General features: G+C 40.2%; 1 protein-coding gene across 1 annotated transcript in view; it reads right to left on the bottom strand.

Moving 5' to 3' along the window:
- Positions 1–2,102: 2,102 nt before the first annotated feature.
- The window catches only part of znf236 (zinc finger protein 236), a 59,437-nt gene continuing 43,697 nt past the window's right edge, over positions 2,103–17,842 (bottom strand). Inside the window, exons 27-32 of the mRNA XM_080040005.1 lie at positions 13,703–13,860; positions 13,474–13,602; positions 12,489–12,680; positions 8,455–8,584; positions 7,441–7,614; positions 2,103–3,015 (exon numbers count right to left, since the gene is read on the bottom strand). Of these exons, the coding sequence (XP_079896131.1) occupies positions 2,894–3,015; positions 7,441–7,614; positions 8,455–8,584; positions 12,489–12,680; positions 13,474–13,602; positions 13,703–13,860 (905 nt within the window). The 3' untranslated portion in view covers positions 2,103–2,893. The remainder of the gene's footprint in view (positions 3,016–7,440; positions 7,615–8,454; positions 8,585–12,488; positions 12,681–13,473; positions 13,603–13,702; positions 13,861–17,842) is intronic.

Below are 17,842 nucleotides of genomic sequence, written 5' to 3'. Positions count from 1 at the left end.
CCCAGCTGTCATTTTCCATCTTTTGAGTCTTTTTTTTCTGCATTTGTTTTATTGGGATCATTCATTGAATAAAGACATATTTCTTAGAGTATATTGATGTTAAAGGTCACTCTCCTGTCCCCCACATACATACGTGCCAAACCATGCCCTTGCTGACACCCCTTCAACCATCAACCCCCACCTCCAGCCCACATTGTCTTTTGTCTTTGCAAACTAGTCTCCTTGCTACCTAAAAGAGGGCACAGACACTCTCTCACTTCACCCCACAGCATTTGTCTCACTTTACCCCACTGCCACAATTTGAGAAAAAACTACCTCTCTCAGAAATTCAGGCTAATCTTCAGTTATCATCATCACATGGTTTCATATGTTGGTAGTTCATCAACATGTGTGATAGAAGTTTTTCTACCTGAATCAATTTGATTAGGCACAACAATCAATTAAGTTGACAGCAAGAAAATGTACTTTTACTTACAAAAAACTCTTTTTTGTGAAAAAAACATGCTTACAACATCACCATGAGGTCCTCTATTTCATGGCCAAGGGGAAATGAGAGGGGCTTGAAAACATATATCTCACATGACCAAATATGTGTTCCGTGTCCTAGATACAGCCAGGGGGTGTCTCACATTACCCGATGCCTCACATTCCCCCATCCTCCCCTATAACTTAACACATATGACTTTCAAATCATCGTCCTACAAAAGGGCCACAGAGGAAAAGTAGGTTAATGGTTACCTAATGCTTGCTTCATTACAAAACAGCTTTCAGCCCTTATAAATATAAGGTCATATTTTCACACACATTTGTGTTGTATTGATTCTTCAAAAATTAATAAAAAAAAATGCAAATGTCAGCAATTGACCTATTGTATGAATTCGACTTTGAATCTGGACAAAAGTTAGTGTGGTAAGAGAGAAAAAAAATAAAATAAAAAAAATAAATTCAGTTTCTCAGAAAAACAGGCCTGACAGGGCTCCTCAATTACATTATGCATATTCACTCCCTTGCCAAAAGTTACATCATAGGATCGATAGCCCTCTTGTGTGTTTATTAAGTGTAGAGCTTCATCTAGGAGGGGAATCAGACAATTAGCCTAGTTTACCACAAGAAGACATGGCTCCCTTTGAAGCTCACCAATCAACACATTGTATCTTGTTTGTTTAATACAAAGTGTTAGCAGTTAGCTTCTAGACCAAACGCAGCCCATGTTATATCAAGGCAGGGGACTCTTCTGGCATGTTGCTTTCAGATGCAAGTGAGACATAAAACCTGAACTAAGGCTGGTTTATGTCAGGTTTATGTAAACATGCAGATTTGTGTTTGGCTACCACCTTGCAAGGTTTGAGCTTTGCCTACAACCTTGCATTTTCCTTCTGATTCCCTGTGTGCTAGCACAGCCTGCAATGTCAGCACTGGATGTCCTCCATGCAAATGAACAGGGACTCTGAGTTACATGCAGGCCTACAGTCGGCCTTCACAAAGCCAAAACACCACACACTGTGGTTTTATGGGGAGTTATGTGCATCTGTGTTCTTTGATGCTTCTTGCTAGGCTAATCACCTCCAGTGATAAAAGTGCCCTGTAGGTTATAGTCTTCTCGTTAACAAAGTTGTATTTACATTAAATCATATGAAAGTATTGTGCTTATCCTCAAGGTGTTCCAAAACATGTTGAAGGAATTGTTTTCCCCATCTGCCAAAGCAATTCTCCTAAAAAAAATATTGTTACATCCATGTTTGCTAGCTTGCAGTCGTCTTCATCCTTGCCTTCTCGGCACACCACAATTATCACTGCCATCTTTTACCTTCAGCAGAATAGTGTAAAACTGGATGCAGGAGTAGGACAACAAAACAGGGTCCAACTTGTGTAGACAATGTTCTAGCGCTACTAGTGGTTAAAAAGTCCACAAGATACCTTTAATGCACAGACATCAGATGTGTATCAACCCTGTCAACTAACTATCTGAGAAAGTGTATAATTACATTCTCAAAAACATGAAATACAATTCTACAATAATGTCCAGGAAACAATAAAAAAAACAAATGCAAGTTGAAATTTGTAGAAAAATTACTTTAATCTTCTTAATTTATTATGGACAATAGAAAATACAGCTGCAAAACAAACAGGGAGGAAAAAATAGCTGCTCGTCTGTACATTGGCTTTGCATCGTAACAAGTGCAACATTATATTCAAATGACATATTTCCAACCAATCCAATTCGTGGAGGAATCTTCAGAAAATATATGCAATCTAACTATTACTATTTACAAAATGGATGGAAGGGAAAAAACAATGCTGACATGTTCAAAGCTGGCAGATTCAGAACTGTGACCTCACAGCTCGACTGTCTACAAACTAAAACAAACATGGAACAAGCCGCAAATAACAAATAATTCATTTCCCTTCAAGATTTAATATGTACAGTATAAACATGTAAAAAAAAGAAGTGAGAGATTTCATCATACACCAATAAAAAAAGGCTTTCTATGCTGTTATTATTACAGAGTCAGCATGAGAGGGGCCTGCATCTCCCCACACTGGGGAATTCTCTGGGATGCCTGTGTTTATTGAGCCAAACCCCTCCGGAGGTCATCACATTGATGACAATCAGATAGGAGCAAAACAAAATGAAAGTCATTAAGCCAATCACAGGGAACCAGACTCCCCCCGTACTTCACTGCTAATTTGGATGAACAGCAGGGTACAAGCCCTCCGTGCACAGTCGAGCAAATCAACCATATTGTCAATCTCTTTCTAATCTGATAACCCCTTTAGAGAGGAGGGGGAGCATGTTTGGCAAATCGTAAAAGTCAATCAGTGCTCAGTACACTGCACAGTACTTTTTTGACTCAGCGACTCGTGCGGTGTGTGTGTGTGTGTGTGTGTGTGGTCAGGGGAAGACATTTTGCCAGTCCGTTGATGATTCTGGAACCACTTCCAGGTCCAGTTCAGGAGTCACCTCGACCTGGGGGTCAGTGTCGTCTTGGCTCAGGGACACGTCTGTGAGCTGACCTGGAGAGAGACAAGAGAGGGGAGGAACAATTAGAATGCATTTGATATGTAAAGCACTTTTCATTGGAGAAAACAATCCCAACATAGTGGCTGAGAAGAGCTCGGCGTGACTCAGTCAGGTGCTGGTGAACAGTCCTCTGCATGGGAACAAACAAGAGCTTTGAAGGCTAGAAGAAAAGCCCATCAACACCCATTTAGAGTGCAGCAAAAACCATGGCTGGGGGCTGATGAGAACATCCATTTGTCAAAAAGCAATGTTCCCCTCCTCACTAATACAATATTTTTTTTGATATCTAACTCTATTCTATTCTCCCTGTGTGCGCATCAGTCTCATTTAAGACTTAATACTATAAGCCATGTGTCACTATTACACAAACATAATAAGAAACAACAAAGTCACATTGGCAGTGGCGGAGAGATTCAGACACTCTTTTTACTACAGCTGCAGGCCATGCAACTGAGTTGACTTTTACACTTAATTATCTCCCTCTATATTTGTATCTCTACATCAAACATATATTCATGTAGTTGCGAGCACATGCGTGTGCGCCCCTAATTTGCCAGTATTCTCCACAAGCGAAGTCTCCAGACGACAATAGAGAAATTAAACAAATATCGAAGAATTCATTTGAACCTTTTTAAACCACTTTACCAGCAACTTACATGCCTACAATTATCGAGGTCAAAGGTGGAATACAGGGAACTGAGATATTGCTATATTTACCAAGAATTCATGCTATGATTTGGTTCAGCTTCCCAGAAAACAAATACCCACGGGGGGACCCCTCCCATGTTTTACAATAACAATGTATGTATATTAGAACTGTCTGCCTCTCAGCCTGTCTCTCCTCCAAACCCACTGTTAGACGCCTCCCCTCCTGGGGAGTAAATGTTCCTTAAATATGTGACGATTTAAGGAAAGGTTGTCACTCCTTGTAACATACTTACCTGTGTTGGAACTAGTGACCACCCCGCAGAGTTTCTTGCTATTGATTGAAAATAAACCTTTTGCTTCTACAAACGTATCATTGTTGCTTTTTCTCACTACAGGGATCACTAGATTATAATGTGTGCTTTCTATAGACAGAACATTGCATGTACTGACACAAAGGCATCCTATCCAGACCTCATTCATTCTTCCATAGAAATGCCGTTGCTATAGTCCAACCTTACATTGACATTGTTGTTACGATAATAGAATTGGAACAACTCTTCACCTGCAGCGCTTTTCCTTCAAATTATCTTTCATCTTCAAACGGCCTAGCGGAAGAAGGTTAATGCAGGAATGGAAACAGTGAAGCAGATTGCTTAGTGGCATTAAAAACAATTAAAGCCCTTGAGTGCTTTGCAAACATGTCTGTGGAAGACAGACAGGCACAGTCAGCCTTCCTTAACCATTGCAGACAGTCAATGCCTCAAGTCAGCCTGTTTATATTGTTAAATACTCACTAGGATAAAAAGCAGAGGGTTATTTAAAGGTACAACGAGTAAGTCGGCACGTTGGCGACACCTTTGAACAAAAGCGGTAGTATTTTTACGACGCCAGCTGTCGTGAAGCTCGTGCAGGGGGTGCAAGATTCAAATAATCAGGAAGCAATATAGTGCGTGCCGTGTCCGTGTGTTGAAAGTGTGAGGGCACCGGACTCTTTTCGGCTCGGTGAGAGTGGTTGACACAGCATCAACTACACCTGATTGCAATGAGTTGATCCATTGTCACCTCTCACGGAGCTGAACGAGTATGTGTCCTCACACAAAGCGAATGAACGAGAGACGGCAGTTAGTTAGAATGGATCACGATGAGGTAATGTGTTTATGTTGTTGTAAATAATGACTATTTCAGATGAATAATGGTCATCTGATGATGCTGGTGAGGCAAAGTAAACTTTGTTTTAGTAGGCTACCGCTCATTCATTTAGGAGTAAACACTGCAGTCCAGTTTGGCTGCGTGAAATTGTGTATAGGTTGCTTGGCAACGCCCTCCCGCGCGCCTATCACTCTCCCTTTTAGCTTTTCTACATTGCATTTTCTTTTTTTTCTTTGATGGTTCAGCCCCGTTAGTCATTATGACGACAAATAACTGTCTCAAACAAGGCTCCCGCGGGACAACGTCTCAATTTGCGGGACGTGTGAAAAGTAATGGAAATGCGATCTGGTCACCCTAGAAGTTAGAAGCATTGTTATTGAAAGTGAGCCCCCCTTTTTAAATGCGTGTTTTATAATCTGGCATTTATCCGATAGCTGTGAGGAGACAGCAGTCTCCGTTTGTCTGTGTGTGTGGTTGTCTGTGTGTGTGTATCGGGCTGCTGGGCTCAGTGGCTCTGTGAAGGTGCTGCCTGCAGTGCTTCAGCGTTTGTCTTTCTGTTACTTCAAAATAAAAGCCAACTCACGTTTGTCAAGTGAAATGCTAATGTGAAGCCAGTGAAATGCTTTTAATGTGAAGCCGCAGCCTTAATGCTCTATTTGTTTAACAGTAGCTAACTTAACTGCTGCGCGCTGATCTAAAGATAGTGTTTTTTTAATATAGAAAGCCGTGTCTCTGGCATTACCGGTGGTGACACGAGTTTATTTTGCTAAAAAAACGGCACTTTGTCCCGCATTGTCCCGCACAAACGTAGTCTTTGTCCCACATCTGGTGAATTGGGATCTGGTCTCCCTATCCCCTTCCCTCACCTGGAGTGGGCTTCTCAAATCACGTTCCTGCGCCACACTGAAATCTGCGACCAATACGGATATGTGACCATAGAGCATGCACGCGTGAACCGAAAATCGGACTGGGTGTACGACCAGATCAAATGCAGTAATAAAAACTATATAAAAACGTCTTTCTTTGCACTGATGGACTTGTTTGCTGTAAAAGGTAATTTATGATTATGAGAGGAAACATGAGGCTGTTTAAAAGATATTTAAAAGTTACTCGTTGCCGCTTTAAGGATGGCCTTGTGTGTTTTAATTTCACGTCGATTATTGTGATACTAAAAATACTTTCATAACATGTAACGAAATATAACCAGAGAATACCACCAAATGCATTTCTCTGCAAATTACAGTCAACAGTGCAAATGACCTTGCTCTGCAATGAAGACATTTTCTGCGATAATCCCTATAACATTGGCTGAAACTGGCAGCTTGTTTTGACATTTCCAATTTTACCTTTGCCACTTGTTCCCACATGCTTTTCAACCCGTTTCATGTGTGCCGTCACATCAGGGGGCTTTAACTGTAAGGTCTGCTCTCTCCATGTGTATGACCTCGGATCCAAACACAGCTCTTCTCTTCTCATTTAAAGCGTGTGTGTAAAGTTTTCCACAACTTAAACAGTATCTGAAAAATGTCTGATACATTTCCCTGCCTAGACACTTATGTCTGGATGTTCTAAAGTTCTCAGGGGATTCTTTCTCAGCCCCCTAATAGAGCTAAATCAGCTTGCACTGACCTTGTAGAGTCCCAGCCTTATTTCCAGTGGGACTAGAGAAGCCAGTGTTTCATATCTGACTTTATTACACCCACCAGGGGAATAGTATGGATGCTTCTGTGGATCTAGCCTTCAAGAACAGATTTGTCAGCATTCTTCCTTTTAGGTTATCTTCAATACGTACCTGTGTGTGTGTGTGTGTGTGTGTGTGTGTGTGTGTGTGTGTGTGTGTGTTATTCACACTCTTGGCCGAGGTAAACCAAAGCCTAAACCCTTAACTGAGACTGTAGTTGAGGAGCATTAATGACTTAACATTCACAACATCTTCTTATGCCGAAGAGGATTACAACCAATGGACGTGTCATCACGGTTGTTCCTGCTCTACCAGATCATTGACTATCCCAGACACGGTTATGTCCTTAGGGGACACCTTTTTTGTAATGTGCAGCGCCTTGCGAATATAGTGTCTGTTATCTAAGGAAAGTGGATGGTGTGTGGAATAGGGGGAATTCATTATTAAATGTTTTTTTCTACCCTGGCCCTTTAGGGAATCGTTACCTGAGCGAGCGGGGAGGACATTGACAGAGTGACAAATAGAGAGATGATTGCCGTCTTTTGTTGCCCGGCTGCACAAACAGCTGGCTAGGTGTTTGTTTCCGAGTGTGTTTTTGTGTGTGCGTACTTGTACAACTATTTTTATGGAAACCAAGTTGAGTTTTAGACCTTTTTTTAGAGTGAGGACATCTTTTGGAAAGGGAGGACATTTTGGCCGGTTCTCACTTTGGGCCAGGCCTTAAAAGGGCTGTTTGAGGGTTATGACTAGGTTTGTTTCAGATATGAATTATGTTAAATTAATAGTATTGTGAGGGTTGGGGTTAGGCATTTAGTTTTGATGCTAGTGAATGCATAATGTCAATGAATGTCCTCACAAGTATAGCTTTACCAACGTGTGTGTGCGTGCGTGTGTGTGTGTGTGTGTGTGTGTGTGTGTGTGTGTGTACGATGTAGCTCACCGTAGCCGTGGGATCTCTTCATGTGGTGTTTCATGTTGCTCTTCTGTGTGAACCTGATGCTGCACACCTCACACTTGAAGGGCTTCTTCCCCGTGTGTTTGACCATGTGCACCTGCAGAGCACTCTTCTGGTTGAAGGCCTTGTCACATTGGTTGCACTTGAAGGGCCGCTCGCCTACAGCAAAAAAACATGCACGCAAACACAGAGAGACACACACACACACACAAACACACACACACACACACACACACACACACACACACACACAGATCATTTATAATTCAGTCTGTTCATTTTAACGCATTGTAATAATGCTGAAAGTTCCGGTCGTGGTATGCTGCAGTGTTGTAATTTGTGCAAATAAATAAATCATTGTGTCTGTAAGGCAAGCTATGTGAAAAGCAATTATGCTGCTTGAGCCAAACTTTTAATGGCCAGCTGTCACATTATTCCATTATGCAAATACAAGCCTTTGAGTGTCCTCCCACATATTGCCACATTTGTACATTGTGTAAAATGTGTGATCTATAATTTTAATGTCATCATGTGGATTTAAAAACAAAAGATTAATGTGTTACTATAATCCATACTCTGACGTTCAAAGTTAATGTTTAACAATAGTTTTTTTTTTACCAATGTCTATTTACATGTAGAAAAGCGTTGATCACACACTCCCCTGCATACTTTATGTGTGTGCCCGGATAATTAAAAAGTAAATCCACTAGGCTGAAGATGACGGCAGTAGTTCCTTTGAGAACTTCCAGATCTTGCACATAAGTAATCATGGCAAAGCTCAAAGAATTTAGTTAATAATTAAATTGAGTTTATAATGAAAAAAGAAGCGGGGATGCCAAGCTCTATTAGTTTCTCTTCCAAATGGGGCTGCACCTAACAGTTCACAATAGATTCAAATATGCTTATTATGTGCTCCATTAACCAGTTTAGGAATTCATCATACAGAGAAAGTGTTTCTAATGACATACACTGTCCAAACCTGTGTGTAATGCTCTTTACCTGTGTGTGTGCGGTTGTGTCTCTCCAACTGGCTGCGCTTGGCGAAGGCCTTGGCGCAGGACGAGCAGTTGAAAACTCGAGGCTTCTGGGAGCTGGGTGACGGGCCAGGCTGGTGCACCCGTTCATGTTCCTGGAGACAGTTCACAAAAAAGGTATGGTATACCATTAACAGTCTAACACACAGTCAACAAATCCCACTACTTTGAACAGAGACAACAGTCATTTTGCCCCATGGAGAAAAGTGACGCACTGTCAGAACCGATTTAGGACAGAGGCTGTCCAATCAAGACAATTTCATTGGACAGCCTTTTCTTTTTTCGCTTATGTTCACGTCGTCTTTGTGTCTAGGGCTGTAAACGAGGTTCTCTGACTGATTTGTGTGTCTTAAAGGCTGACTTATGAATGATATAACATTTAAAATAATATTTTTTTTATAGACAAAATACTGTTTGGGAAAACTTAAAAATCCAACAGAATAATTTAGCTTTTGCACGTCTTTGAGGGCACCTACATGGTTACTTGACACCTGATATTTGTATCATAGAGTTTAGGGTTAGGGTTAGGGCTGCTTAAAAACTAGAGGTGGGCATAGATTAATTTTTTTAATCTAGATTAATCTAGATTAATTTTGGAATTAATCTAGATTAATCTAGATTAAAATGGCTCATTTGAATTCATTCATAATATGTGTGTGCTCCTAAATAATGACTCAAAGTAAGTCTTTGTGCTCCTAAATAATGACTCAAAGTAAGTCTTTGAGAACGTGTTTCTCAAGCCAGGTGGCGCATCAGACCAGGGGCTCATCTCCTGTTTCCAACATGCATCACAAACTGCTTGAGGAAGCTGTTCTACTATGATAATTGGTGATGAAAATAAATAATGTTCAACAAGATGTTACTTAGTAACGCGTTACCGGCATCGGACCTCTTTTTTCAGTAAGTAATCTAACGCGTTACTATCTCCAAACCAGTAATCAGATTAAAGTTACTCATCAAAGTCACTGTGCGTTACTTTTTCTGTAATTTTCCTTAGTGAAACATTTTACATAACTGCACAAATGACTGCGATTGCGATTTTATGTAAATAAATGTGCACGCATGTGTCTCTAAACGCTCCAACTGCTCCAACCGCTCCTCTCGTCTTTTTGGTAGCGCCCCTCGTCTCTGTCATGCAGCGTGTGTGTGTGCGCCTGTGTCTGTGTGTGTGTGCAGCAGCATTACGGCCGAACTGTGGCGCAAAACAAAGTTTCCCCCCCGATGAAATATAGCGTCTGCTATGGGGATATTTAGGATTCGGGTACGGTGACGTTGACGTTGAAGAGATAGAAGTGTTTAAAACTTGGAAACTTATAGTCACGTGGCGACCGGTGGCCACACACACCCACCCTGCGTTCCAATACCCGATTGTGTCGTGGGCAAGTGATGGAGAGAGAGAGCGGCGGGTGTGTGAGAGAATAAAGGCTCCTCAAGTGTCAACAACGGCCCCCGGCTATTATTATCTCCCCTGAGCCGAACAGGAGGTGGAATAAGAGATTAACGGCGATATTTTTTTTATCGCCGATAAGAGTCTTGCGTTAACGCAGCACGTTAACGCCGATAACGGCCCACCACTATTAAAAACACACAACACTGGTATAATACACTTCATATTAAGTAAAGCTGAAACTATTATTTGATTAATTGATAATTTTTAAATGAATTGTTAGAATAAGCAGTCGTTTGACAGAAAAGTAATCTACAATTCATTCTGACAGTTGTGTAGTCACTTTTCAATAGCTTGAGTCATTTTCCAGTAAATACATGAGGACCGGTTCTGACTTTAAAATATGAGATTATATTTCTTATATTTATATTTCTTTTGCCATGTCCGTTAATAAACTGTATATCTGGGATTTTGGAATGCAGAAAAACCCTTAGAAATGTTGATGTTTTTTTAATATTTTTTAAAGGTTTGTGACATATTGTAGAGACATACACAATGATTCAGTGAGTACTCAATTCATCAGATATATATCAAACATGAAAATAATGGTTAACTGCAATGGTGGAATGTTCTGTGAAAATGTAACTGTTGATTAATAACCTCAAAAGATGCTGTTACGTTTTTGTACTGACATTTCATTTCTTTCTTCTACTTTTTTGGCCTAAAAAAAATTAAATCTTTTGAAAGAAGGGACTATCCTAACTCGTTATTATTTTATGGCTGATCATATTACTCACTAACTTCTCAAAAAGGAGAATCAGGCCAGCACCCTGTAACACTGCTTAATTTTGTTTCAGTGAACACACTGAGCCTTTTTAATGAGAAAATAACTTGGCAGATATTGATTAAACCACATTAGAAACTTAGTGCAGTGTTGCATGAGAATGATCGAAATACATAAAAGGACTGAAAGAGCCTAGATATTCACCCAGAATACTGATGATAATACTGAACCTGCAACACGACAAACATGAGCCAGACCGAAATGGAAAATAACACTGGAATAATAAACTTGTTGTTGTGAAGAAGTTAATTAATAGGCAAATTATGTTGCATTATTCTCTAAGTGCAAGCTTACAAGAAGATGGGAAAGTTTAGAGGCTATTCACGGCCATAATGGCGGGCAGTGACTATAGAAGCGCCTTTGAATATGTTTGGGAAAAACCTCCAAAAGTTTACTTTCAAAACAAATCTTCTTAAAAAGCCCAACACAAAAAAAACTCAACCAAAAATCAAAAAACAATTTCCATTTCCAAGTAATTCTCTGCTTCATTCCTTCCGTACAATGAGAAGATTGATACCACTCAATAACCCAGCTACTGCTGAAACTAGATTAGCTTAGCATAAAAAATACACAACTTTCTTTTACACTTTTGTTTTTGTACTGCTTGAGTAGATAGAGAAATACACTATCATAAGTTAATTAATATATCTGAAGTAGAAAGTGCCTGCAGTTCATTCGAACAACGTTATCATCAAAAACAATTCCATGTTCCCTAATTATAAATCCGTGTTTTCTTGGTTCTGTATCTATAATTACATTGCAACATAATTATCTAAAGGCCAGCAGAATGAAAATAACAGTGTTACTTATTTATCTATAACACCGCTGGGCTCTTTTTTTTTCAAAAATCCAGAAGTCAACCATCAAAGTGCTTGTTGCAAACTAATGAGCACCCCGTGGGACCTGAGGATAGGACATAGCTCGGTCACTCTCACCATGACATCCACTTCATCTCAGTGTGTCACTACTTTCTAGGTCTCAGAGACAGTTAGCACTCACCCCATGTTGAGGCACATTTTTCCCCCATAGTCAAAGCACTCTAGCACAGTGGCTTTTGCTCAGAAAATGGACATGTGGTGTGGGTACTGCGTGTATAGGAAAGCCTTGTCCTGCATCTCAAACATGTTCTTCTCCCTCATAGAAGGCTGAAAAACACCACTTAGTTGAAGTGTTTTGTTATTGTGAGAGTGAGAGATTGTAAGAGTCTTGAAATGCCACTTTATGAATTACTGTTATATTTGCTTCAAATAGTGAGACAGCATCTTGTTTATTTCATCCCTTTCCTCACTTGCTCTTTCTATTTTCTGCAAAGAGAGGTGGGGGGGGCACCGAGAATAAACATGAGATTTGTGTCTTAGGAGTTTATAAGTTGTTTTTATGTAGCTATCGTTCACATGCATATTCTTCAAGTGGCCACTTTGTCTATAGAAAGGAGACAGCAGCTGGATGTAAATCAACATTAAGAGCTGACAGTGGCGAAGTGGGTCTTCTGGAGTGCAACATCGGATGTTCGATCCCCCGTCTCCCCGCCACATGTCGAAGTGTCCCTGGGCAAGACACTGAACCCGAAATGTATTCTGATGGTTCAGAGAGCGCCTTGCATGGCAACTACTTCCATCGGTGTGTGAGTGTGTGTATGAATGGGCGAATGTGGTAAGAAATGTAAAGCGCTTTGGGGATGAGAAAATCGGCTAAAAAGCGCTATATAAGTCAAGTCCATTTACCATTTAGTTGTTTATTATCAAAGTGTTGTACAGCATTTCCTTACCTTGAGGTGCGTGGCTCTCTTGAAGGCCTTGTTACAGAGGCTGCAGACATGGCAGCGGTCCTTGCCGTGAGCTTGTCTGCAGTGGCGTCTCAGTGTGTTGGCGTTCTGGAACACCTGACTACAGTAGTAACACTGGTTCCTATCCGCCTCCGTCTGCATGTTCTTCCCAGCCTTATGGAGGTCCTCAGTTATCTGGATCACACACACACACACACACACACACACACACACACACACACACACACACACACACACACACACACACACACACACACACACACACACACACACACACACACACACACATAAAGATTAGCGAGTGATATATTTACAGTAAGCCACAACAGCTCAGACCTACTGTATGCAAGCATTGTGAAAAACAAGAATAATTGTAATGCACAAGTAAACACTTTCAAGAATAGGTTGGATACATTGTGTTTATCGAGAGACGTCATGTACCACTAATAGAACTGCTTTGTCATTTATGAAATTAAATGTACGTAAAAAATGTTAATGATGGATTTGTATGTGAACTACGAAATTGTTCCGATTTCAAGTTTGTATATTCATTTATTTGTTGTTAAATCAGTGTTTGAGTCTGGAGTAGAAGATTTCATATCCTGTACCAGAACATTTTCAATTTATGTCAATACATTTAAATGTAATTTAAAATATTTCCTAACAATAGTTTTCTTTTAACCATATTTAACGTGCGTTTACATAGCATATAATGAGTTTCACGAGTCTGGTCTTCAAAAGGGAAAATGTCTTATAGCCTAAGATTTTGAAGTTTTCACTTCCAGGCAGCCTCCTCATTTCCATTCATGGCAATATAAAAATCCACTGGTAAACATTAATCCATCACAGCAGAATATTGTGTTTCTGTCTTAAGCATTTGCTCAATTAGTCAATGTAGACTTCCACATCTGTTTGGCAGCTACATCTTATATAGCTGCACTACACATACAAGACAAACCCCGCTCACATTGTATCCGTTGTCAGACGCTCCATTTGTGGATTGTGAATGGTGGCTGACCAGTATGACCTGCTGGCCTGAGCCGGCTGACTGTCCTGTTAGACTGGGGTCATTCAACACTGCAGGATAAGTCTGACCCTAAAGATCAAAAACAACAAAACCACATGATATGAAGTTCCATCAAGTAATAAAGCAAGTAATGGTAATGTGTGCGTTGTTAACATGTCTATTGTTTTACCTGTGCGTTGAGGTTTAGTGTGACCCCATCCAGCATCACCTGAGGATCAGCCAGTGTCAGTGTAACACTGTTATCCCCGGCCACGCCCCCTGATGACATCACTAGGCCCTGGGACGCAGCAGTGTGTGATAGGGAGGTGCTGTGTGGCAGGCTGGACACTGACAGGGGAGACATAGACGACAATGTTAAGAGTGATCATTCTAGCTAGCTAAAACTGAACTGCTAGAAACAATAAACCAAACTGGACACACAGTCCCCAGCTTAAATTCAGAAGCCTGCTGTTGAGAAATATGAAGGATTTGGTGTACAATAGCCAAAAAAAGTTTCCATTGCAGGAATGTATTGGACCCGGGCCAAGCTTTGTTTTCAACCATGAAAGACTGTCTGGCAGCAATTGCAGCTTCACACACAGGCTACACACTTTGATGACTCCACAGTGGGAGCACACCCCTTGGCGCGCTGTTTCATGAGAAAGGTCATTGACCAAGACTCTGCTAGAGGCTCTCCATCAATGTTTCATCCTGAGGTCTATGCCTGGTGCTGGAGGCAAGAAAAGCTCCTTTTGAACCATTTAGGAAACAAGAATTAAAGTCACTCTCATGCGTAGGCATTCATGCTCACGTATTGTGCTAGCCATGTGAATGGACTACATGCACTATATTGTGTATTATACCTAGCTACAAATGACTGCTGTTTTGAATATCTCTACTCTTTACCCTCTTTACCTGTCCTATCTGAAGCATAGAAAAGGTTTTGTATTGATTTAGAGAGAGAGAGAGAGAGAGAGAGAGAGAGAGACAGAGAGAGATATCTCAGTTATTCTTCCTGCCAATGTGATGAATTGTTTGTTGTCTAAACTAGAAAGAAGTGAGACAGTGTTCTATTCTTTCAGTGATTCTTGAGAACCGGGACAAAAGGCCGTCTTCCATATGTAACTGCTGTTATCTTTAAAAATAAAAATATTTAAAATTGTAGATGTTATTAGGGTTAAGAACAGAATGTCTGGAGCACAAGTATCCCTTAATTTTAATTGTATCATTATTATGTCAAATATATGACACGATGTCCATAACAGTGTGTCCACAGAGAGGGTTTCAATCTTTCATATGCAATAAAACCTATTAAAAAGTGCTTTTTTCATCATAAACTACACTAAATAATCTCTCATATCAATAAAAACTGTTTTTCGTCAACACATTCATGTTTTATATGGTTTCAAAGTGGTGGGACACTTTTTGTCACCACCGTCAGACAATCCATTAAAATGTAAGAAAACCAGCCAAAATAAGGGGCAGCTGTCACTATGAAGGACCTCTTGTCACATTCTACCTATGCAGCGTACATTACAGTCAGACAGGCTCTGATAAGTGTTGTAGTTTTAGAATATTTTACATTCCAAATCTTGAAAGTCATGCGTCACAACCATGACATGTCAACATCGACTTACAATTTCTGAATAAGTTATTTGAAATGTTTCGATAATTTTATATTCCTGAAGTAGTTCATACTAGCACCAATTATCAACAGACAAAACAAATGGCTAACTAGATTAATTCCATTTGTTTTGTTTAAGAAACGTTAAATATGTCAACACCGTCAGATGTCAACTCCGTCAGATTTCCTCTCTGACGGTGGTGACAGGCCAATGACGGAGTTGACATTCAATGTGAAGGCATCATATTTGGGTGGTTTTCAAGTTGGCATCATTATATTAAATACAGAAATAGAGTTTAGTTTTTCTAATAATGTATTTATGGAAACTCTCACAATCTTCTTTTGTCATGGATGATTCTTAAAAAAGTACAGGATGATATACAAAATGAGGCGATTTGTTCTGAGTCTTTTAGAGCTAGTCTGATTGAAAGACTGTAATGTGAATCTTGAATTAACGCTCAACCAATAATATGCTGTTATACAATCACTGTTATTGATTATTCTATGTATTTGATGGTTATCTGGGTTTTTGTCACCGCCGTCCGATATGTCAAATTCATAAAGATATACTTGTCAACTCCGTCAGATACAGTATACTTGTCAACTCTGTCAGATATGTGTCAACTCTGTCAGATATGTGTCAACTCTAGACTGTCAGATTTATATTATTATGATAACAATACATAATGATATTTCATAGTTAAAGATGTTTTTTTTGGCATTTTTATGCTTTATTGATAGTGTAGAGACAGAGTTGAAATGGGGCAGAGAGGGGAGTGACATGCAGAGAACGACCGCGGGCTGGAATCGAACCCAGGTCCGCTGCTGGCTGAGGCCCATGGGGGGGGGACGCCCTACCAACTGAGCTAAGGCTTGTGTTTTTGGTGTCTGACGGTGTTGACACAAAATAAGGAATGTCAAGGTAAAAAGCCCATTTTGATAAAAAGGATAAAAGCTGGGAGGTTGTATCAAAGTGTAGCTCAGTAGCTTAGTATATGTTGGAAACATACATGTAATTAATTTGCCTAAACATAGGGTTTGTATTTTTTCAACATTGCACCATGTTTTGTCCCACTTCTCAAGAATCACTGCTTTATATGCCGAGAGCAATTGCAACGGCTCTCAGTGATACAAATGAGGACCACTTAGTTAGCGTGATTACTCATGCCATCATATGGACGGCCACTTAAATCAGTTCTGCCCTAGTGGTTATTATGGGGATATTCACGCAATAGCCAGCTGGCTATCTCCTACTTTGTTGCCAAACTATTGGCTTAAAGTGGTGGCTGTGAGCTAAGTGGTGTGAGGAGTGATTGGAGCAGGTCACTAATGGTGACTTGTTGTGGGTCAAATATGGTTTTTCTGTGAACTTTGACCAAGACCCACAGAGTGAGGTAGTGTCAAACTGGGATGGACTGAATGAGAGCGGGTCAGCTTCTGAGTAACCCTGAATTTTTAAGAAGGACCTTCAAAAGCCATATAGCGAGGAAAATATACAGAATACACTTTTAATGGAAGGGAGGCCAGCAAATTATAATTCCATTCAAGTCTATAACTGTATTGATCCACCCCTGGTGGAGAAGCAGGGTTCTCCAAGTATAAGAAGGCACACCCCCCCATCCCCAGTTCATTTGATTAAATAAGGGATGTAAGATGGAATTGCTTACTGTTAGGAGTTGATTGCAAGGCTGTCAGTGAGTGTACAAATAAGGATAGAGGAAAGAAACAATAAGAAACTTGCGTAAGAGTTTTTTTTTTTGAGTAAAAGTGTTGATGAAAAGAGGCCTTTTTCAATGTGTGCTTTGTTATTGGTGGCCTGAGTCACACTAGCTTCCTTATGTAACCTGCTTTTAGACAAACAGCACAAGTCCAATTTGTCCCCAACAATATGCATCCTGATGTAACAAAATGACTGAAGCAGTGGTGTTAAGGTTACAAAAGCACCTTTGGATGTCTTACTCTGACTCTGAAAGACATGAAAGCTGCTTCAGGAAAATAACATTGTTTTTTTTAAATGTAATATACAGAGAGAAGATGCCGTTCTAGTTGCATATGCGCCCCTGATTGCTGTTCATTTTAAAGTAAACATTCTATTACACAGTTCAACTGAAGAACATAGAGGAAAATTGATATAAAATATCTTTAGTCATGTACATTTTGAAAATATTTTTTGTGGCTTCTGTCAGTCTTGGTGAATACTTGTGATAACAATTCTTCTCGTGGGTCTAGCATAAATTGAGGGAAAATGTATTTGTGTTTTTGGTGTCTGACGGTGTTGACACAAAAATAAGGAATGGCAAGGTAAAAAGCCCATTTTGATAAAAAGGATACAAGCTGGGAGGTTGTATCAAAGTGTAGCTCAGTAGCTTAGTATATGTTGGAAACAAACATGTAATTAATTTGCCTAAACATAGGGTTTGTATTTTTTCAACATTGCACCCTGTTTTGTCCCACTTCTCAAGAATCACTGCTTTATATGCCGAGAGCAATTGCAACGGCTCTCAGTGATACAGATGAGGACCACTTAGTTAGCGTGATTACTCATGCCATCATATGGACGGCCACTTAAATCAGTTCTGCCCTAGTGGTTATTATGGGGATATTCGCGCAATAGCCAGCTGGGTATCTCCTACTTTGTTGCCAAACTATTGGCTTAAAGTGGTGGCTGTGAGCTAAGTGGTGTGAGGAGTGATTGGAGCAGGTCAC

This window comes from Ammodytes marinus (genome assembly GCF_949987685.1).
Source record: "Ammodytes marinus genome assembly, chromosome: 13".
Classification (NCBI taxonomy): domain Eukaryota; kingdom Metazoa; phylum Chordata; class Actinopteri; order Uranoscopiformes; family Ammodytidae; genus Ammodytes; species Ammodytes marinus.
The sequence above is the reverse complement of the archived record's forward strand: the minus strand, read 5'-3'. Positions and strand labels throughout refer to the sequence as shown.